The sequence below is a fragment of the Orbicella faveolata genome, unplaced genomic scaffold (assembly GCF_042242905.1).
Source record: "Orbicella faveolata isolate gen_17 unplaced genomic scaffold, um_ofav_v1 contig_1, whole genome shotgun sequence".
NCBI classification, from domain to species: domain Eukaryota; kingdom Metazoa; phylum Cnidaria; class Anthozoa; order Scleractinia; family Merulinidae; genus Orbicella; species Orbicella faveolata.
This window is the reverse complement of record NW_028301536.1, coordinates 11271307-11293985: the sequence shown is the minus strand read 5'-3', so window position 1 is coordinate 11293985 and position 22679 is coordinate 11271307. Positions and strand designations below refer to the sequence as shown.

Sequence of the window (22679 nt, the reverse complement as noted above, 5' to 3'; positions counted from 1 at the left end):
ACCCCACCCCCCAGGACTGGCCGACTCTGATTTCAAGTTGGATTTCAAGGGAAACGGCGGGAAAGTTCCAACACTACATCTCTTGGACGAATTAGATGATTTCCTTTCTAGGCCGCTTGGACATTCAACTTTGAAACTGGGGCCATAGAAGTAATCGTAGCTCATTGAAAACACAGGCTCTAAGTCAAAATGTAGACACTCTGAAAGATAGCGAACAACCCAATGAATACATTTTCATGTAAGATTTTAAAAAGTGAAGAACCGAAAGATTATTTTCCTCGCAAGTAATCCATCTAACATTCATTTCTTCTAGAAAAGCAAACCTCGAGTTGTTTGAAAGAACATAATTGAAGAATAAGATTCAACGACAAATCTAAGCTACCACAACTATCAACGACAACAACTCTGTGTTAATACTACGTCAGCTCTGTTTATTTCTTGAACACCCTAGGGGGTCCTTAACTTTATGATTAGGCTCCTAATTACAGAAGGTCTTGAACATAAATGAGCAGCAACCTCGTTTAAAAATAATGAAAAAACAAAAAACAACAACAACGAAAAAACAAATCAGCAAAACGGTGCAGGATTTCCATACGTCTTACAGTCTTAAGTGAAATGACCATTGGTAATAAGATCCATTTGCCAGCGTTTGGATATTTGACAATTACAATTACTATCCTGATGAGGGCAAACAAGGTACCCAGCATCTGTCTGTGGCTGAGATGCCACAGCCTCTTAGCACACAAACAAAAATATCCACAATAGCACTTCCAACAGATAAGCAGGGTACCCAGCATTGATCTGACGCTGAAACGCCACAGCCTCTTAGCACACACACTATAATATCCGCAGCAGATCTCCCAACTGAAAAAAAAAGTCAGTTTGAACAGTGAATATCATTAACAAATCGTTTTCTGTTAACGGCAAACGGTTCTGTTAACGGTTTTCTGAAGACTGAAGAAGGGTTATACACCCAAAACGTTTGTTTCTTCAAAGACGTTTATGACACTTTTTGATAATTTGTTATAATATTGTCTTATAAGCTATTCAACTACAAGTGTCACGCATCTTTAACGGTTTTTCCGTTCACCACTCATCACTAAAAAATGTTGTTGTCCGCAATGTTGCAGAAGCACAACAAGATTCTACTTCTGCAATATTGCATGCAATATTTGCTATTATTATATGGTTAGCTCCGTGAGCGGGCAAGATGAATCAGATCCTACGTTGTGATTGGCTACCCGAACGGGCAAGATGGAGCTATCTTGCCCACTCGGGATTACCCGCCGTGTCCCGCGAGAAAAATTTCCCCGAAAGCCATACAATAAATCCTTTATTGACCAAGGTAGTTCGGTCAAGATGGCTTGATATTGGCCTCGTTCTTTTTTTGCGAGTTTATGGACCTCGACTCCCTCTCGGTCCATAAACACGCAATAACAGAACTTGGCCAATATGCAGCCATCTTGACCTCACACTTGGTCAATAACCCATATATACTGCGTACAACAACTCCAGGGGTGAACACGGCTAGAAAGTAGAGCTGCCGAGCGCGCTGAATAATAAGTATGGGTTATTGACCAAGTGTGAGGTCAAGATGACTGGATATTGGCCTCGTTCTTTTTTTGTGTGTTTATCCATAAACACGCAAAAAAAGAACGAGGCCAATATCCAGCCATCTTGATCGAACAAGCTTGGTCAATAATGGATTTATTACATGGCTTTCGGGGAAATTTTTCTTGCGGGACAGGACGGGTAGTCCCGAGCGGGCAAGATAGCTCTAGCTTACCCGCTCGGGTAGCCAATCACAGCGTAGGATTTGATTCATCTTGCCCGCTCACGGAGCTGGCCATATAATAAGTATGGTAATCAAATGGTAACGACTGATATTAGGAAATAATTTCCCTCGCCTAAAAGCTGAGAAAATTATTACAATTTTGACAAATTAAAATGCAAGTAAAATCATTTTCTAATTTCACTAGTATAGCATTTGGTTACCTTTTAATATCATGGGTCACAAATTACGCTCACAATCGTGGGTATTTGACTTGTTCATTGTATCGAGAAAATTCGCGCCAAGCGTTGCCATAGCAATTTTGTAGGTTCTCATTTGAAACGATAAATTAACACCAAAATCTCGCGCCAAAATTAAGGAGTAATTTGTCACCCATGATGCATATAACCACTTATCAAACTTTATTTCGTACGTTTTCTCTCAGACATGTTAAAGCAAGGTTCTTTTAGCCACACTGAATTTTTGGAAAAGCTACAGAAAAAGGTCTCAAGAGCGGAAAATCTAATACTTTACGTGGAAAAATAAAAACTTGTAGATTTCCTTCACAACGATATGCAAAATTCCAATGAATACTCAGACCACCATTCGATCTTGTCGCGTAGTCTTGACGCTTTCATCCGACGACGTGAATCTTTTAGTCATTATTTTTGCGTTTTAGTTGTTATTTCTTTGCTTTCACCACTTTTGGCGTTGTTCGTTCTACGGCAAGATAACAAAGCAATTTTGTAGCAAGCTCCTGGCCATACTTAACGAAAACGATATATCAATTGGGACCCTGTCCCTTAAATCTATGCGAGGAAAAAAACTTGCTCAGTTCTCCGTTTTCAGGTTTGTAAGATACAAACATTTGTAAATTAGGGTAAGTACAAACTAACAAAAGACAAACAAACAAACTTTGGTTTGGATTGGGGTTTTCAGGAATCTCGATCTCGTCGATCTCGTCATTCTTCAACTTGTGCAACATCACTCCAGTCAGGTTAAGGAGGAGAAATAACAACGCCGATCTCACGAACATGATGTCGTACGTTTTGGTTTTTCTCTGCAAGGAAATAACGTGAATTTATTCAGTTAGCAGGTTTCATAAGTTAATAAAAGGAGATAAGCACCCGACAATTAAGAGTCATGCAACTTCCAACTTTAGTTGTTAACGAGAAGGTAAATTAATCAACATGACACGAGCGTGGGACAAAGAAAAATTCTGAGTCACGATGACTTCGATAGCGTTGATCCTAGCAGTATGCAGGACACCTGTCATATATGAACTCAGTTAAATGGCCTTGCTCTCTATGAGTTCTCGTAGCTCAGTAGATAGAGCGCCCGCCCGGTGTTTGGGAGGTCATGGGTTCGATTCCTGTCGGGGACTCAGAATTTTTCTTTGTCCCACGCTCGTGTCATGTTGATTAATTCACCTTCACATTTCATTAACGAGCTTAAAATTCACCATCTTTATTAACTTATCACTTTAGTTGTTAACCTTTTTTGCACTTTTTTTGTGCAGTAACGACCGCGCGGAATTAACTCAAACGCAACTTGAGGTAATCCTTTCACTATTTGCAGCCATGGTTCAATATACCTTTAATTAATAAAAGTTAAAGCCAATATTCCATATCCATCATTCCACTTTACGTAATCCCCCAATACAATAATCACGAAGAGAAGGGCTTACTGATTTCCTTTAGGGCGGTTTTCAAACCTTCCTGCAAACGTTGGCTGACACTGCGAAAGAACGTCTAATATTTCAAAGTGACAGTTTCCCGGTTGATTATCGAAAGTTCTCTTTTCTAATTTCCACGTTATATTGCCAAATGTAACCAAATACACAAATAAATTGGATCAAAAGATTCTACAGAGCAAAACAGAACAAGTATTTTTTGGGGGCGGGGGGGGGGGGGGAAGAAGTACAAGAATGGATTACAACAAAGATGGATTACAACTGTATCAAATTTGATTTTGTTACGGGATGTCAAGAAATCAAAATTTCCATTCTAATGAGACCTGCTGAAATTTTGAATATTTCAGTAATCAACGTTTCTAAGCTTTTTACGGATGTTGAAAACTCTTAAACAAAACCAGCGCTACAAACCAATATGGCGGCAATTACAAAAGGAAGAGTGTAGGGACTGGACTAGGCTAACCAAAGTGCTATTTAGGCTGACTGGAGTGCTACATGTATTCAGGCTAATAACCGGCAGCAGTCCAAATTGACCAGTGACTTATTGACTCATTGACTCATGAATCTTGACCCATAGACACATTTGACTTATGAATCAGCGTTCCTCAGTTAGCAGCCTTTTCCTGCCGCTACCTTCGGGTATTCGTTACATGTGCCGTATATAAAAGGTCTTTCCATAGCTTGCGAGTAGGCTCTAGTGTTTGGGTTTCGCGCCCAATCGCTGCTATGGCTTTTTTTTTCCGTTCGCGTTTGCGCAAAACTCCAAATAAGTGAGCCTTCTCGAAGGCTATGGAAAGACCTAGTATATGAGGCACATGTAACGAATACCCGAAGGTATCTCGAATCTCTTTACGGTGGCCAATTCACATTATCAACCCAGTTGATAAAACCAAATTATCCGAAGGTGAACCTGCTCGCACGGTAGTCTTTCCATATCTCACTATAATCGTTTATCCGTACGTTAAAACCCTATCTATAACCATACTCGAAGTAACTTTTACACTTCATAACAACTGTATTTAGCACTCACATCTCGAGAAAAAGAAAGTCAAATAAACTGAAAAGTCACTGGTTTACCTTTAGTGTTGACGGTGTACCTCAAGTTTCTAGTTGCTGCCGGCTGACTGCTAAACAGCGAATGATGTGTTTCTAAAAAATACAATAACTTAAATCGATACAACTTAGAGGCCAATAAAACTATTCTATTTTTATTTTGATGGAGGAGGATTGTTTTGATACACGTATGTGGGTTATGGACCTTAAAGGTGAGGTCAAGATGGCTGGATATTGGCCAATGGAATGGCCAGGTTCTTTTCTCATGGGTTTATAACCGAGACCCAAACCAGTGTTTACTGGTTAATATACAAAAAATCCAACAGAAACAATGCAAAGCAAGGTTACAATAATAACTAAATTAACAATAGTAACAAAACTAAGAAAAAAAGACGCAAGCGAACAAATAAACAAACACAGCTTATCCTCCCTACTGCCTATAATAAACTATTGTTAATATTGTGAATTGCACTTGTATTATGAGGGTGTTCCCATTTTTGAGAGTGAAGCATATCTCCCTAGTAACAGGGGGCTCAATATTATAAATAGTTCTTGTCCTTGCTATACGAAACCGTAAACTGTAGGGTAAACTGTCTTAATATCTCTTAATGCTTCTGGAAGCAAAAAGGTTGCACAAATTGTAAAACGGCTACTTTGAGCAGGTATGTGTACTCGTGTGGGCACTGACAAGGATGCCACAACAGAAGCGCGACGGGAAAAATCCACTGAAATGTGTGATAGCTGTTAGCAAACACGCTCAAGGTATCATCATGGCGACGGCCACAGAGAGCTTTTTACAGAGGGACAGATTGTCTTCTGAGATTAGTATAATCTGAAAATCTAGGACGCTTCTAAATATCTCAAGAAATATCGGAATATTTGTATCTAGGCCTAGAGCGACCGGTAAAGGACAAAAAGCAAATACGGCGGGCGAAAAAAGTCGCCTGACCCAAGGTTATGTTTAAGGAGTTCTACTTGTCACGGTAGCTCCTTTCAAGGGTGTTTTTGGCTTTCTTTTTGTCACGATGCCTGAGATTCACAGGGTTTAACTCTCACTTAGGTGAAACGAACGACCATGAGGGAAAAACAACGAATTTCACGGTGAATACAAGGCCTCTCAAACTCGAAACTCGCAATTTCCAATGATATTAGTCATGATCTAAGCCTAAAGCGACCGGTAAATGACAAAAGGCCAATACGGAGCGCGGAAACCTCGCTTGATCAAAGGATATTTTTATAGCGTTCTATTTGTCAGTAGAGTTCTGTTGTACAGTATTTTTCGTTCAATTCAATGGTCTTTATGGCTTTCTGTTTGTCACGATGTCTGAACTTCAGAGGGTTTAACTTCCACTTAATTTAATTTTTTTATGTCACCCGCATTATTATGCAAGAACGAACAAGCTTTGTTATACTGTAACTCCGTAAGACGGCAAGATAAGGAAAATCCTCCATGCGCAGTGCATGTTTCTCGTTCATTTAAATGGTGAGTTTCAGACGGTTTAATTCATCACTTTATGACGTCAGTGATGAAAGATATAAGAACCTTTATTTTATGGGTAACTTCGCGAGAGGGCAAGATAAGGCAAATCCTGTGCGCTTCTACTCTGGAATCTTTATTAGCTAAATTGTTATTTAATGCAATACATGACACTAAAAGAGTCACGTAAGCGCAACTAAAAGGTTTATTTGCATGACCTTGGTACAGGATTACAAAAGCTTACATACTAGTAACTATGATATCATCGAAACAAAAATGTTGTGTTCTCAGGTAATATCCTCTATCACTCTTTAAAACCGCTTGTCAGTGCCCAGTTCTCCATTTCTCAAGCACTGGTACTCCCTGATTCGAGCAAAAATAATTGGCCTTCAATTATATACTTCATGTATACCACACATTTTGTCCTAGATACACCATACATAAAGTCTTTAGTTTTCCGCTGACCATTACCTGCGTAAGTCACTCTGATCAGTTCAACTTAGTAATTTCCCCCTGTATAGCTCATTTGTTTGTCAGAAATAATTCAGATTCAACCAGAATGAAGGAAGTTACATACTTTACTTTCATTCTATTGCAATGTTTAACTGTCACTCTCCCGTTTACATCATATCTTCTGCGGTATTCTTAATACAGTGCAATCTCGAGTTCTCAAACCTCCAAAGGAAACGAAAATTGGTTACAGAAATCAGGAGGTCGAAATATCGAAGGTGGCATCGATCGAATTACGCAAAAATACGGAAGTATTGTATACAGGCAGAGTCTCCATAATATATGCAGCCATGCCGATCAGATTAACAACTGATGTCGATGTCACTAAGAAAATTTCCCAGTTCACTTAGCCAAAGCTCAGACTTTTACATCACTTGTGTCACTATTTTTCCAAAGTTGCACTATGCTGCACAGGACTTTCCATGGGAAGAAAAATCGTTTTGGGAAGTTCAACTTTCAGGCCCAGTTCTAAGCTCTCTGATCTTCGTGTTTATATCAAATCTGGTTCGCACAAAATTCAAGTGAGTTTTTTTGTTTATCGTTTCCATGGAAATATAGATTGCCCTAAAAATATATTATATCAAACTTCAATCCAGTTCCAAAAGTGGTGTGAATTTCACTTCCATCCGATGAAAGGAAGATGTTAAAAAGCTGATTGACAATGTTAGGTATGGTCCGGGAAAAATTGTATCGAGACACCTTAAAGATAGTTTTGCAATGAAAGCGTACAGTCTCGTTTTAACTTTTCCGCAGATTTGTTCGTACATTTAAGTCATTTTCCCCATGTGTTTGTCTGTAGAAGCTTCCTTGCGGACTTGGAAAGGTTGGACGGTCTGCAACAACAATTGTTTGGTCTTCTTGGTCTATTCTAGCATAAAGCTAAAACTTTTCAGACGCAAAAGGGTCCAAAATCTCTACCTGGGTAGTAGCCGTCGTTTCGTGAGAGTTTGGGCACGTGGTAGGCAAAACAAACAAGCAAGCAAACAGAAACTATGTCAGGTTTTGCGCCGTCTCGCGCCCCAAATCGCCGGTGTTTATTAGTAGCATGAATCTATGAGCCATTGGTCACGAATTCATGAGATCACTGGTCAAATCTCACTCCTAGCCTGAATAGCAGTTCGGTTTGCCTCAATTGCGCTTGGTTGGCCTGAATAGCACTCCGGTGAGCCTGAGTACTCAGGTTTATAGCTTGAATAATGCTCAGGTTAGCTTGTTTACGGTTAGCTCTCAATAATGGTAACATTTGGTAACTCTAATACTAATTCTGTGACTCATTGATTCATTTGACTCATAAAGGCTGGTTTTCTTAATTTTATTCCTAAAAAAATCAAGCCCATAGGTACGAATTTAGTTATGGAGGGGTCCTAAAGCTAACTTTATTTCGTGTACAGGTTCCGGGGGCATCCCCCTGGAAAAATGTGAAAATCTAGACAAGCTCATATTCCATTTTTATGCATTCTTGAGGACTTTGATGCCAGTTTTAAGCCAGTTTTAGCCACATTATGTGTAGCATACAAAACGCAAACCATGAAGGAAACAGTGTCCACCTGCAACTAGTATGACAATAGCAGTAGGCTAAGTAACCAGTGGAAAAAAAATTACAAGCCGAAAACGCCTGAAAGAGACTTTTTTCCTGCAACTTAAAGCCCAAAATAGTGGCTAATACTACTAGGTCTAAAAACAAACGGTTTTAAGTCAAAATTCTCTATTGCTTGGTGCAAATGCTTGTAAGTTCGATACATTTCAAGTAGGCTTTCATGACATACATGTGCATCATTGAGTCAAGAATGACAGGATAGTAATTTATGATTGTAAACTCTTCAAATGTTTATTTATTTAAAAATTGTAATTTCCCACATTTGTTGATGCCGCCAAAACCGCATGGAAATGTTACATTGTTTTCGTAAATGTAAGCTTGTTGTGATGTGTTCAAATAGCGAGGTTTAAAATTTGAAAGAAGAAATATCGTGGCACATAAGAGTATCGTTAGTATACTGGCCCGGGATCCACAGTCTTTCACTCTCCAATGCAATACATACATACATACACGCATACATACATACACAGTTTTATATTTTTATACATACATTTAGTTTTCCGTCAAAGTAGTCGGGGCTCTAGCTCGTAGTAGCCGGGGAAAGTCCCCGGCCGTTAGTGACAGCCCTGCTTTTAAAGTCATAAGAGCGCTTACAACCTAGTGAAAATCGAAAGTCGAAGTTGTAAGCGGAGTCATAAGCTCCACGGAATCGGAGTCGGAGTCGGAAGAATCATAACGTTTCCATTTTCTTCTGATCTCGCTTATGACTCCGTCGCTCATGTTCTAGTGTAAACTAGATAGTCGCAAGCAGAAGCAGAAAAACAAAGTAATTGCAATGCCTGGAACTGAGTATTGTAAGCCAATCTAGGATGTTTCGAAATAAATTAAATAATAAGAACCCCGGATACCGTAATGATTGAATTTCCGCAAGAGCTGATTTACTTTGGGTAGTTATCCGACGGAGGGCGATTATTAGAGGTGCCTGAAGTGGAAAAATCGGAGCAGAGATATGCCAATTTTTTTCTGGGGATATGGGATTGGGGTAGCTGAGACTGGGAATTACAAAAAAAAACTAGGATTTGGGCAAAACATAGCCTAGGACGCCCCTGCCCACTTCCCTTCAGGATCTTCTTATTACGCAGAGCGTTATTTAAGTCTCTTTTGGGGGGGGGGGGGGGTGGGGAGGTGAATATTATACAACACTTCTCTAACATGTCCACTCTGTGGCTGCTTGATTCTTCACTATCTCTCTTTTTGTCGGAGACAGTTGGCCAGCGATCGCAGGATCTCCATTCCCAAGACCTGGCTAACAGCAAACAGAATAATGAACACACAATGCGCCATCGGGTTCTTTAATTTCACCTGACTTACGCCGTTAAATTATGAGCTTGGACTTAAAGACTACTAAAAACAATTAAAAATATTATTAAATAAGTGATGATTGTAGAGCTTTCTCAGTTCTTGTTTGTAAATAGATTGCTTGAAGTTCGTGTGATCGATATTGGCTTTTTGTTACAACAGTTTCTCTTAGTTTTTCATTTGTCGTCAAAGAACATAACTAGGTTGACCTCATTTAAGCTAAGCTGCTCGAGATAATTTGCTTACACTTTCGATAAAAGCATCAGGAGAAGAGTGGCCCGGTTTGTATTGATAAGCACTTGACCATGAGAGACCTTATTGTGATTTTCATTCATGGATGACAGAGCCTTTGAAGCGTCAAGTCAAGTGACAGGTTGATTCTCTCATCAATTAGCAGCGAGAAGAGATCGTCAAAACAAAACAGACACCAGTCTCACTCTAACATTTGGGTCGATGAGCCAATGACGATACTTCATTCTTCGTTTAGCGGAAGAGTTGAGTCAACACATATTTTTGTCTTCTTCACTTCAAATGGTTGATTTTGAGCAATTTTGGATGAAAACTAACAACACCAATAACATGGCTTGACGAAATGACGGTTTTGACTAGCTAAATTCTGTTATTTTGAACATAGTCCGAGAAGGGATTCACGACTGCGAACATGAATAATTATGAATAGGAACAGGTAGGTTATCTGTTTGGTTGGCTGATACGGTTATTTTCACCTAAGAAAAAACATAAAATAATATTTGAACTTCACTAACGACATTTCGATAAATGGGTTTTCCTGTTATGGCTTCGTTTTACACCATTTATTGAAGTAAACAAATTGCATTTCATTCAAATATAAGCGATTCAGAGAAATGAATATGCTGTTTACTTCCTCCGTCGATTACCTAACTTCTACTTAATTGTGTTAGTATCCATTTGGGGAGGAACAAGGGGTTAAACCGCAAAGGCCAGGACGAATTGACAGCGTTTCCATTATTATAGACTCCCAGATGTTCTGTGAAATGTATCGTGCCACATGTAAAGAAAGAAAAAAAGCTTTTGTACATGTACCATCACACCGTGAAGCAAAATTGTTGCCATAGTCTTGGCGAAACTCTAGCTGAAAATGTATATTTTGGTTTCTTTTGTTACGTCTGGTTTATTGATATTTTTTAATAGATTGAGCAAACGTTTTTGTTTTTCAGCCTTCCAAGTCCGATGAACAAATGAGTGGGAAAATTTTGGCCCTGGTGCTTATCACAACCTTGGCGCGTAACGTGTTAATATTAGGTAAGTTTCACTTTGAGAAGTAATGTATGGTTTTAAGGGAAATAGGGTATAGAGAACAAGGTAACCCAAATTTAATAGAAACGAAAAAAAAAATTGCTGTGCATTTTAACACCAACCAAGTTGACCAGATATACCATTTTTGTTTTCCTCTTTTAGGACGAAGACAGGAGACGAAACCCCAACACCATGTGTTTAGGACTAAAAAGAACAAGGTTACTGTTAGACGGACACCAGTTAACTTTCAAGACTGGAAAACTACTGTTGGAATAAAGAAAAAAGATACAGTGCAAAAGAGTGGGCTATTCCATGCTTATAATAACGACGAAATAGCGCAAGATGAGCTGTTGGTTAAAGAGCTGGCTTTGTCTTCTGATATTGGAGAAGTCAAAAAGTCTACGGCGTGGGCAAAAGACAAGAAGCACAAAATCACAAAGATCTATCCAACAGGAAAAACTAAGGAACCGAAAACAAAAGCAAGATATGTAGCACCAGCTGTGCCACTATCAGAAAGAACCCACAAAAGAACATCAATAGCAATGCCCGAACCTGGTAAATCTCTACATGTGCATCCTGTTCCTATTTCACGCACCCTCCTAACCGCAGTGGGTCTGTTACTGGACAGGAGGAATCATTTTGTAAAAGACTCTAATGCATTGTCTTTAGCCAAAGTGCTTCTTGACAATGGCAACAAAACAAATGAAAAACAAACAACTTTCAGTTCTGATCCAACTGACTCTGTTTCTCCGTCTGGATTGCCATCAGGTTTTGGAAGTAATATATTACGCCTCTTAAACGCCTCGACATCGCAGCAGAGTCAGACTGGCGAACGCAAGTCAACCATTCATACTGAACTTATTAACCCAACAGAGTTAGGAGTCTCGATATTAAGATTGTTGTTTGGACACAAGGCTCCCCTTGTTACGAAACCCACCTACACACCTTTGTTTCGCCATAGTCCAACTGTTTCAAGTTCAAGAACAAGACTTGCAGATCAAAGAAAACAGTTTAATACAGTAAAGGCGATTATAAGGTCCAAAAAACACCGCAAGAAGTCGTTTTCCTTTGCACTGGCAAAAGCCGTCAGCGATCTAATCAAGTCTATGGCTAGGGAAGAATTGAGGAATTATTTGCAAAATATTCACCAAGATCCCAAACTTAAGAAGAATATACCCTCTTCAGGGGTGCTCAATAATGTTTGGCCCGCTAAAAAGGTGGTTGACGTCCAAGGGAATCGAAAATCATGGGTTCTTTTGAAAATTCCTAAGTCAGGAGACGAAATAGTTCCTCCGAAAGACTTGTCTGATGACCCGCTCGAAGAAAAAGAAACTGATACAGACAGGCAAGCCGAGTCGGTGAAAGAACATACAGGAATTGTGGACACTTTAGGCAAACTTAACGACGCTCAACCAGTGTCTCAAGAAATGCTTGAAAAAGGGATTGCAGGGCCTTCAAGAAGTGCAGTGACTAATGAAACACGAAGCTTTCCGAGCGACGTGAAAGTGCAACCAACTACCAGAGTTGGATATAGCGTAAGGATTTTACCCTCATTAAAGGGAAGTGCTGTAAAAGAACCCGACAGTTACCATGTGAATAGAAAGCCAGCCAGAAAGCCACAGCCAACCTCACAAAGCACAGCTGCATTCGCAGAAGCCGTTAAGAAGCTATTGCAGGCGGTGCAATCAAGTATTAAAAGTCTGCAGGGAAAACAGTTAATAGGATATCCGACAGATTTAGACTCGTTGGTAGGAAATCAACTTCCAAGCCTTCAAAGCGCCCAGACCACAAACACAGGAAGTGTGAGAGGTATAAAAAATGACCCAACACCCGTAAATTACGTTCAACCAGAAAAAAAGACTCGATTTTTGCAAGATGATAAAAACCAAGAAAAACCACGCTTCGGAGAATTGTCTGCCTTTACCAGAGCAGCTGGACAAGAAGAACCCCCTGAGCTTGCTCATGCAAACGTGCTTTTTGACCCGTTAAAAGATCTGGTAATGTCCCCGTCTGAGCCAATTACAAAATCAGTTTCCCCAACAAAACCCCTTGGTCCATCAGACAATGTATTATTTGAGTCTGCCACAGAGCTCGGAATGCCAAGAGACAGGCAGGAATCAAGCACGGTACAGCACATCAAGGAAGGTAATGTTCGTAAGTTCGCGTAAAACACTCTCCAGTGACGAATTTTGTACGTAGGCGGCGAAGTACACAGTGGATGATATATTGTGCACGTTTAAACTCGTAGACTTTACAGTTAAATACTATCGAAGCTGTTCAAGTTCAGTCAATAGAGTGTTCCTGTAATATATTTAGTGAGGCGTTTTATTATTATATGAGGAGATTTTCCTTTGGTTTGTCTTTGTCCCTTCAGGTGTTTTTATTTGCTTGTTTGAGGGTCGTTTGTTTACCTTTTGTTGTATTGCTCTCCGTTCCCTTAGATCTTGAGACATTCGCTGAGAAGGGCCTTCAAGCTCATAATCACTATCGCCAAGAACATCATTCTTCGAATCTCCGTTGGTCGGATGAGCTTGCTACTCAAGCAGAGAAAATGGCATATGACATGGCCATGAGGGGAACCGTGCAACGATCTGAAGTGGCAACTTCGATGGGCTATGGAGAAAATGTAGCAAAGATAACTGGTGTTCCATTCAACGATGCTGGAACGGTAGCAACTGATATATGGTACAGCGAATCACGTAATTATAGCTATTCGTATCCACGAGTTACACCGCAGACCGACGCATTCACTCAGATGATCTGGAAAGGGAGCAAAGAAATAGGCATGGGATGTGCAAAGGATGTCGCCACAAATGATTTGTATGTGGTGGCATTGTATAGGCCGCCTGGGAATGATCGAAAATTTTTAAGAGAAAATGTCATTAACAAAGGAACCATGACACAGGACGTTTATTCCACAATATTTAAGAGGACACAACTGCTACCAAATTCAACGATTGGTTAACAGACCTTATTCACAGAATGTTTTATTGAGTTAAGCCATAACTCTCGTGTTCTTTTGTTGATAAAGAAGAAAACAGAAACATACCAGTTGTCTTCTTGACACCTGTTGGCGGATTAACGAATTTTATTCGAGTTCGTGTAAATGCATAGTATAATTTGCGATTGGATAATAAAATGAACTTTTTTCATTAAAGTAAGTTATCTTTAAAATGGCCTGTTTTCTTGATCAAAATCAAATCAAGTGGACACCACCACTCGTAGAAGAGCTAATGTGTATACGGGAGTGCAACAGATTAGTGTGCCCTGAATGCAGGGATAGGGACGTTATACTTTTCACACCGTACTATGGCAATACTTTTTTCTGGTAAGGAACACTCGAATACCACAGGAAATGGCCTTTTAACTGTCCTCATCCCGCATCCCTGACTCATCCCACACCACACTGGACGAATGGAGGCTGTAATGCAACGAAAATAAATGAAAACTCCCTGCACAGTGATCTCGAAATTGCTATCGGCAACGTGAAGTTCACCGTTGACGGCTTGCCGTAAAACAACATAATGTAAGAAAATGTTGCAAAAATTGTGTATCTTGCAGCATCAGGGTGCCACACTAAACTTTGAATATTCCCTGCACATTTAGACTTGGAGTTCTGCTCTTCAGTCTCTCGTGGTCTATATAAACAAATGTATTTGTCCGAATAGCTTTACACCTTCGAGCCCAGAAGCCTCAAGCGTTTAACAAAAGATTATTAGTGAACCTCAGAAACACCAGTGAGTCTGAAGGTCAGCTCTTCATTCAAACCGCGAACCGTGGTGTTGTTGACACGTAATTATGTCATGAGTAGAGCACCTGATTAAGATGCATTTCATTATTTATTTAACCCTGTTTTCGTCAAAGAACATGGATTCCTGCTAAGAAAGGAAAAACATATTATATCAACAGCCAGAAATGGGCCTGAAATATAAAAGGTACGTTTACTGTAGGGATCAATTTTTCGTGTTGCTCCTGTGTCTATTGCGCTGAATTTCCAAGAAATCCAATATCGAAATAAACTACTTGTGGCCTGACCTGAAGGGTGGCATGTATTGCTGATCTAGTACTTGTTAACGAATCCCATGTAGAGATCAAAAACGCTGGTGTCGGGCCTTATAAACAAAGTCTAATGATAAAGGAAAAATAAAGCCAGACGTTTCTTGAACCCCAATTATCGTATGGAAGTAAAAAATATATATATATTGTAGCTTAAACTCAAAAGACTGAGAGCCGATACTCTGTACTCAGTTGACATGACATAATTGCATTTATTAGTGTTATTTGTGAAGAAATGAATGTAAGATAAACCAAAAGATTTGATGAAAATGGTTAAAGTTGTCCCTTTCATGACGGAAATTGGCCGAGTTGAAGCGGCTACTGCTCGGTTCAAATTTCTTTTTAACCTAGTGACTGAGAGATAGGAGGGCAGTTCTCGCGAGTCCCATGTTCCAGGCTTCTCCTTGCACGTAGCACTAGAACACTGGCCAGATACAAGATGTTCTGATTTTGTCTATGTAATCCTGCTTCAGTAACTGTAACATATGCTTTTATATTAAATTTCCATTTTCTAGTTGAAATGCTGACATATTACGCTATCCAATTATTTTCAAATGAAGTGCTTAAACAGGAAATTGCAACCATGTTCTTGGTGGAAACAAAAACTAAGAAGCGTAAAGAATGATCACGATAAAACGAGCCCAGCTGCTTATACTGGTGTTGCTGTTCTGGACTAAGGGTGAGTTTTGTTGCATCTCTACATCAAATATTTTATTATACTTTGAAGGAGAAAAATCTAATAAGACTACCACTGTAGGGTCTCTAGGAAAGAAATCTGGAAACAAACATCACAAAAAGAAAACCGCTCTTCCAGACGAGAAAACTGCGCGATCGGCCCTCATTGGAATAAAACCTGAGGAAATTTTAACGGTTAGGAATGGAGGTTAGTGACGCTAACTCACAGTGGCTTGAAATATTATTAAATTGTTTTATATCACTGCTTTTCTGCAAAATCAAAATTCAACTTATATTATATTTGTGTCGTTAGATGCGGGTGGCTCAAGAAAAAGTGATGTTAATTTTCTACAAAAACTACCAGCTATTCAAGGTAACATAATTATTTTGTTCTCCAGGATTTATCATTGCTATACACTGTAGCACATAATTTTCTATCGGGTCAAAGTGCCTTATAGTTGCTGGAGTTTATACCGGTTTACGTAGATTTAAGAGTTTTTTAGTCCCCGCTGGATGTGACACTAGTCGGTTACAGGATTACCTTCAGCATTTAATTCGCAGGTACCCATTTATGCACTTGGGGACAAAGAAGCACTGTGAGAATTAAGTGTCTTACCTAAGAACACAATGCATTGCCCCCGACCATGGCTGAAACCCATACCGCTGGATTTTGAGTCAAGTGCGCTTACTATTACACCACCGCTCTTCTAAAGGAATCATCATTATACTATCACCGTAACTTATTCTGCAATGGCTTACATTCCAAACTAGAACAGGATGTGCCGATGCCACTTTTTTTACAGTTTATTATGGCGACCATCCCGGAAAAACAAGTTAACTAATTGTTCCTTATGCGAGTAATATACGTCTAAGTCTAATCTTTAGTTACCCAGTAGTTCCTAACTTTTTTTCAGACGAACAGCGATTAACAAACAGTGCTCTACTGTATTCGGGACAGCTGTCTCCAATAGATCAGCATTTAGTGAAACAATTCAACAAAGGTAATCTCCCATCTGTCACTTGTATTTAAAACGTCTTAAAAATTGTAGTCTAGCTCCTGTAGTTAGCAGCTACTTATTTTAAACGTTCCCTCTCTGGTAACAGTAGGCCACCGCCATAACATCGATGGCACAAATTTGGAGGAGATTGTGTGCAAGTGAGAGGTTGTTATTTATTGTCAAGCATTAGGACATTTAAGTTTTCGGAAAGCATTTATAACACTCATGAGCTTTTTGTGTGTACTATCGTTAAGCAGAAGTTGATGTAAATCAGGATGACTCAAAGATTGATGGAGATGATCTACTTGATCCTTCTCGTCAGAAGGCAAGAATCAACGGTATGTTATTTAGGAAATTCACTTTATATTAAACGACAGAAAGAGGTATCATCAACCAGCAAAGAAGAGGAATGATGTAATATCCGCGACGAGCATTGAAAGCGGAGATCATTTTTCAGTTACTTTTCAAAGCCTGCCACGAATACTATTATTTTCTCTGGAAACAGATCAACGCTAGACTAGCGAGCCGAATTTAATACATCTTTTCCAGCTAGAGAAACCGAGTAATTTATGATAGTAAAATACCAAGGAACAACTCTCCTTAGATTCTTGAGTTCACTTGCATTGCATCTGTCCCAAACGGATTTTATTCTGAGGCAGCCTGACTATGTGGGTAACGATGACTTTCTTCTCCTCCAGATGATAATAAGGAAAGTAGAAACCCTGTCGCAAAGGTAACAAGAGATGAAATGGGGAGAGCAGAAGATACGAGTAAGCACCCACTATACTTCCGCACGTGCATGCGCCCATAACAATAAATGCACGTTGAAGCAACAGATGAGTCGACCCATCTAGGATCAGTGATGTATGGATGTTGACTCGAGATATTCTTACATGCCCAGTCTCCCTCCCCCTTTCAAACCCATACGAATAGACAAAGCTAAGTTTAACTCCCATCGTTCAAATATGCTGGTATTGAAAAAGCAGAAGGTGATGTTTTAAAGTAAAATTTAGTTTTGGTCTGACATTTCACAAAAAAGTTTGATTTATAGTTTTCCAAACACAACAAAAATAATACTAAAGCAAACTAGTTTGACAAACTTCAAGTCTTAAATAAATTTGAAACAACCAGAAAACTTAGCATGATTTAGAGATATTTTCCTGTTCAAAATTTGTCAATGGTATATTCGTTTGTAGGTACACTTCGTAATGGAGGAATGGATAAAGAATTCTATAGCCAGATTAGCCAGATAGAACAAGAGCAGCCACAGGCAGCTAATGTGGGAAAACTCACAGACATGTATAAAGACAACCCTTTGCCTGAATACAGCTACAAGGAATCAGGTTATGACAAAGTTTCAGATTATCACTCTAATGAGGGAAACAATCCTTTTGAAATGCCTAAAAATTATTACCAGGACCTTGATACCCAGGACAAAGAACTCTTCCAAGGCTTTAATAACTATCCAGAGGAGGCTCAACACATATCTTCCGATAATTCAGACCTTTTTTCTACTATTGGCAAAAAAGTCGTCCTTGACCTGCTGAAACACCGGAATGATTCTGAACACCAGAGCGAGGAGAATCTTAAGCAGGAGTTCCTCAAGAAATTGATGGAAGGGAATCCAGGTCAAAACAATATGGGCATTAACACTTTGCTGGCAGATAAAATGACAACAACGATATCTCCTTTCAAAACTCAAGAGACACCCATGATGGCAACGCAACCAAATGCTATCGACGCCCATGTTCCTACGGTTCCTTCACAAGGAAGGAGTTTAACTTCAGGGAAGATATCCTCTAAAGATGCACTCGGTTTAGGCGCTGAACAAGTGACACAAGCACTGAGTTTACCCCAGGGTTTAAACCTTCATATCCAGGGGCATGCTTTTCAAGGGGATCCACTAACACCCTCTCGCCTGATTAAAGCTCAGTCGCCAAATGTTCCAGAATCTCTCGGTGTCGACGGACCATCGCTGAATAACCTAATTAAAACTCAGTCGCCAATTGTTCCAGAATCTCTCGGTGTTGACAGACCATCGCTGAATAACCTCATTCAATCCAAGGACGAAGACTCACAAAAGGAAAACTTTGTTACGTTAAAAATTTCTGGTGCAGGAAAACCAGTTAGTTTCAAGGCAGGCACTAGCAATGACGGATCGCTAGTGCTTAAGATACCCGGTAACGTCACATTAATGAATTCAGACACAAACAAAGTGATTACCAGTGAAGCTGCTCAAAATACAAAGGACGATAGCAGCTCCAGACATCAAATCGTTACAGATGCCGAACTAATGAACCATTATCTCTGGGAAACCCAGACAGCTCCAATGCAGGAATTTGCTAAGAAAGGAAATATGATTGAAGGTCATGGCGAAACTGGCTCAAACAATGAAATACTAAGCTGGCAGATCCTTGGGAAAACGAATAACAAGTTAAATCAAGAAAACGACGGTACTGCAAATGGCGTTCTTCAAGACGCCTATAACGTTCCGGCCTCTGCGAGGCCAACAAAAGGTCGCAATTTCGATGATATGCAAAGGAGCTCAAGCATGTCCCCAACCAAGTACAACGAGCTCAATCGAGTTTCCTTTGCCGGAATAGGGCAATCACCCCCATCTGATATATTTCCTCCTGGTTTAAAACTAAGAGAAAGTGAGGAAAAGAACAAGATGTTGTCCTTGAAGAGTTTCCTCAGGCCTTCTAAGTTTATAGAGGGCTCTCCTGAAAACAGGGCAAGGCTGATCTTTGGCCCAGATCACGACTTAGGGAGAACAACTACTGATGCGAAGAATGGTTGGTATTTTGGTATTTTGTTACGTTTAGTATTTTCTCAATTTATTTTTGGTCATCTTCATTTGATTTCAACGAAATGGACAATTGCGTTATCCTCGGCTGCACTGGGTCTGTATGGAATGACGCTAATATATTCCAGTGAATCAGTAGATGCAAGTTTTTAAAGGATTTTAATCTTAACTTATCGGAACATTCTCAAGAAACAATGCATCTCGACATCCCCTATGATATGCCACAAATGGGTACACTATGAAACCACCCGATCTGCGACCACAAGGCAGTATTCCAGATAAGTAGGGGGGCTCAGGTCAAAACTCTACAAGGTCAGCTACATGACCCAAAAATTAATAGAAAATTAAAAATGAATTGGTGGGAGCAGTGGAAATCGACCCGCTGTAATTCGTTTTCGACAACCAGCGTTGAAAACTTATCTGGAACCCTGAAAAGGTCACTTTTGTTATAAGTTATGTCACACCCAATGCGTTAAGGTTGACGGTCCATGTAGATCATACCTTTTCGCTACATAAAAGTTAAGATTAAGGGACACCACATGATCACGGAAAGGTAAAGGTAAAGGTAAGGGTAAAGGTAAACTTTATTTAGCCAAGGTGGCCCCGACGAGGCTAATATCCAGAGGGGCCCTGGACTAAAAATATAATAATTAATTAAGCCAGAACCTTCGTTATTGTCCTCAGGGTTAACAGTCATCAACAACACAACTTGAACTTAAAGCTGAGAATACTAAAAGACAAATATTGATTAGCGACGTTACGAGGATTGGCTAAAAGTAGAGTGCAATAGCGACCTACTAGAAGTATGAAAGACGTTCCTGCACCACATGCAGTTGAAACACGAAATAGATAAAATGATCTTAACTTCTCAGTGTGTTTGCCATTGAAGCAACTGCCTTTTGGTCGTCGATGTTTTGGAAAAAAAGAAGTTGTTTAAATCGCTGACACGCTCCTAAGATCGATATTTTAAATTGACTGAATTCCAAGAGAAAATACTATAAATTTCTGTACAACATTCAGATAAACGGAACACATGGTCGCCATGTTCAGTGACTTGTGGTCAAGGCATTCAAGCAAGAGCTCAGTTGTGCGAGGGAACACAATGTAAGGGACATAAGACGGAAAGCAAGGCTTGTTTCATGCAGCCCTGTACTGGTAAGACTTACCAAAAAGTTGCAGTTACTGAATGATAAATTATGAAGGACAAACTGTAAGAATGAAACAAATGAAGGAAGGTTGCATGAATCCTCCCTTTTTTCAAAAGATATACATTTTGCTTTTTATCCCAAAACTCTAAATTCTCCGAAGGATTGTTTTGTCAGTCAGATCTATAGAGACCTTTAGATTGGACTACGAGAGCGAGATTGAGTGCAAGGACGATTCTCAAATATCAAACCAGTGACGTTTCCAGGGCCCCTGTGATAATGTGGATCCTGCAAACTACAATTCAAAAGTCGTTCTCGCACTCTATCTCGTACTCGTACTCGAACTCAAATCGTAAGTAATCTAGTATTGCAGACCTCTGGAGGCAGTTGCAGTACAATCGGTCATCTGCGGAGCAGCCGGCTTTTCTTTATACTATCCTGTCAGTTAAATTGCTGTCATTTAAGCGATCAAGAAAAGGAGTAAATTGTGTGTTGGCGTTGACGGGCAGGTGTCTTAACCCAGTGGAAGATAAACAATGGATTGTTTTAACGTTGAATCACTCATTACAGTATTGAATTCTGTTAATGTCGTTTCTTAACTTCCTTCAGAACAACTTGGAAGAGCAGGACTTCGTCTGCATAACAAATTCAGAACATGGCATAAAAGTCCTCCGCTGAGGTGGTCACAACGTTTGGCTGCTAAGGCGCAAGCAATAGCAAATGAACTGGCCAACAATGCCATCCGCTTGTCGGATTTAAAAGAGGAACATTCAGGTATAAACGTCGCTCGGCTATGGCACAGTTATGACATCGCAGCCGAGAAAGCAACCGCTGACTGGTACAGTGAGGTCAAAAGCTATAACTTCGACGATCCAGTGATCGATGGTTCCACCAAGCACTTTACCCAGCTCATATGGAAGAGCTCCAAATGGCTTGGAATTGGGGAAGCTAAGAGTAGGGACGGAAAACACACATTTGTGGTAGCGCTTTACAGTCCGCCTGGAAACGCAAGGAACGAAGAGAGAATTAACGTCCATACGCCTAAGCCACAAAGTGGAAAATAGTCAGTCAATAGGAAATCGAGATTGTTAGTGATTACAATTATGGGCACATTCCATTCGACGAAAAATTCCGGTTTGATTTTCCGGAAATTTCCAGTGGCGAAGTAACAGCACTTTCCCGAAAAGAGGACAGCCTCGAAAGGTATAATTGGTTCTCCCGTTGGAATGTCCGGAATTTGCGGTTGAATGGTTCGAATTTCGTATATTTAGGAAATTTCTGCACCATTTGCCCCTGCCTTCGGAAGTTTCGGTTTTTGTTAGTTAAATCATAGAAAGCGCCCTATATTTATATTTTATTTATCACCGTTAACAACCTTTTTACGAGTGTTTTTAACTTTTGCAAGCATTATTAGGAACAGGCTTACTCTGGATAGCGATGTAACTAAAATGCCGAAAACGTTGTCAAATTATTTTGACAATCCAGGAATCCAACGTGAGCACAAGGAATAATTGTTATTTATTACTCCGTTCATTGCAACTATGAGCAATTAGAAATCGTCTCGTTACTTTTGATAAATGAAAATGTGCAAAGTGGGCCACAATGCCACAATGGGCGAGTCCAATGAGTTTAACAACTGTAAGTGTTTGTTGTAGATACGATTAAGACAATAAACAAATTGACTAGTTCGATGTATCTCATCATGGTTGCCTGTACGTCTCTTATACATATTATAAATACGAAGAAGTTTCAGTTTCAGTTTCAGAAAAGTGTTCCATAAGACAGTGTGATGTCTTCTGAAATATCGCTGAAATGTAACTTTGACAAAGTATTGAAAATAGGACCCTTGACTTCAAACGTTTATAAAATGAAACTCCAGATTCCCCCTCAGTAGTTGAATTTGAACATTAGTGAGATACCAAAAGTAGGCTTACTATTTCAATAGAACGTGACTATGAACCCTTTTCTGGCATTCTTTTATTCGCCGGGTCGACCAAGTCTGGTCGATCGGAACGAAGTATGCCATGAGTTTTAGAACACCGGGAGGAATGGCGCGACATTTACACTCCTCAGAAATGTGACCGCTACAATGTTGACTATGAACACGTCTTGAGAACGTAGTTGACAATCAGTGACACATTTTGATTTTCGATGGAATTTTTAGTTTAATCGGAGCTTATCAACGAAAAACTTAAAATGAAGGAAAAATTAAATATAATTGGCGGGTAAATTCTTTGACCATGGTAACAGTCAGCCCCATTTTACAGAGTCCCTAGTAAAACGAATGATATTCTTCAGTCAAATTTACTAACACTAAAATGCAT

The 22679-nt window shown here is 39.7% G+C and overlaps 2 protein-coding genes across 5 annotated transcripts; both read left to right on the top strand.

The window, feature by feature from the left end:
• The first annotated feature begins 9820 nt into the window (after positions 1-9820).
• LOC110064743 (uncharacterized) lies at positions 9821-13849 on the top strand. Of its 2 annotated transcripts, XM_020771840.2 has the most exons (4): positions 9821-10085; positions 10597-10681; positions 10838-12820; positions 13117-13849. In XM_020771840.2, exons 2-4 carry the CDS (start codon positions 10618-10620, stop codon positions 13638-13640), a joined length of 2571 nt encoding a protein of 856 aa, XP_020627499.2. In that variant the 5' UTR covers positions 9821-10085; positions 10597-10617; the 3' UTR covers positions 13641-13849. The 2 variants fall into 2 exon arrangements, with proteins under 2 accessions (XP_020627499.2, XP_089145136.1); XM_089289010.1 differs by lacking the exon at positions 9821-10085 and having other exon boundaries at positions 10672-12820.
• A 581-nt stretch (positions 13850-14430) lies between these two features.
• LOC110064740 (uncharacterized) lies at positions 14431-22050 on the top strand. 3 transcript variants are annotated; one of them, XM_089288997.1, is made up of 10 exons: positions 14431-14610; positions 15292-15410; positions 15489-15614; positions 15720-15779; positions 16321-16407; positions 16662-16742; positions 17103-17174; positions 17601-19199; positions 20231-20365; positions 20965-22050. In XM_089288997.1, the coding sequence occupies exons 2-10, from the start codon at positions 15353-15355 to the stop codon at positions 21417-21419; spliced, it is 2673 nt and encodes an 890-aa protein (XP_089145123.1). In that variant the 5' UTR covers positions 14431-14610; positions 15292-15352; the 3' UTR covers positions 21420-22050. The 3 variants fall into 3 exon arrangements, with proteins under 3 accessions (XP_089145123.1, XP_089145128.1, XP_020627496.2); XM_089289002.1 differs by lacking the exon at positions 17103-17174; XM_020771837.2 differs by having other exon boundaries at positions 15292-15614.
• Positions 22051-22679: the final 629 nt, after the last annotated feature.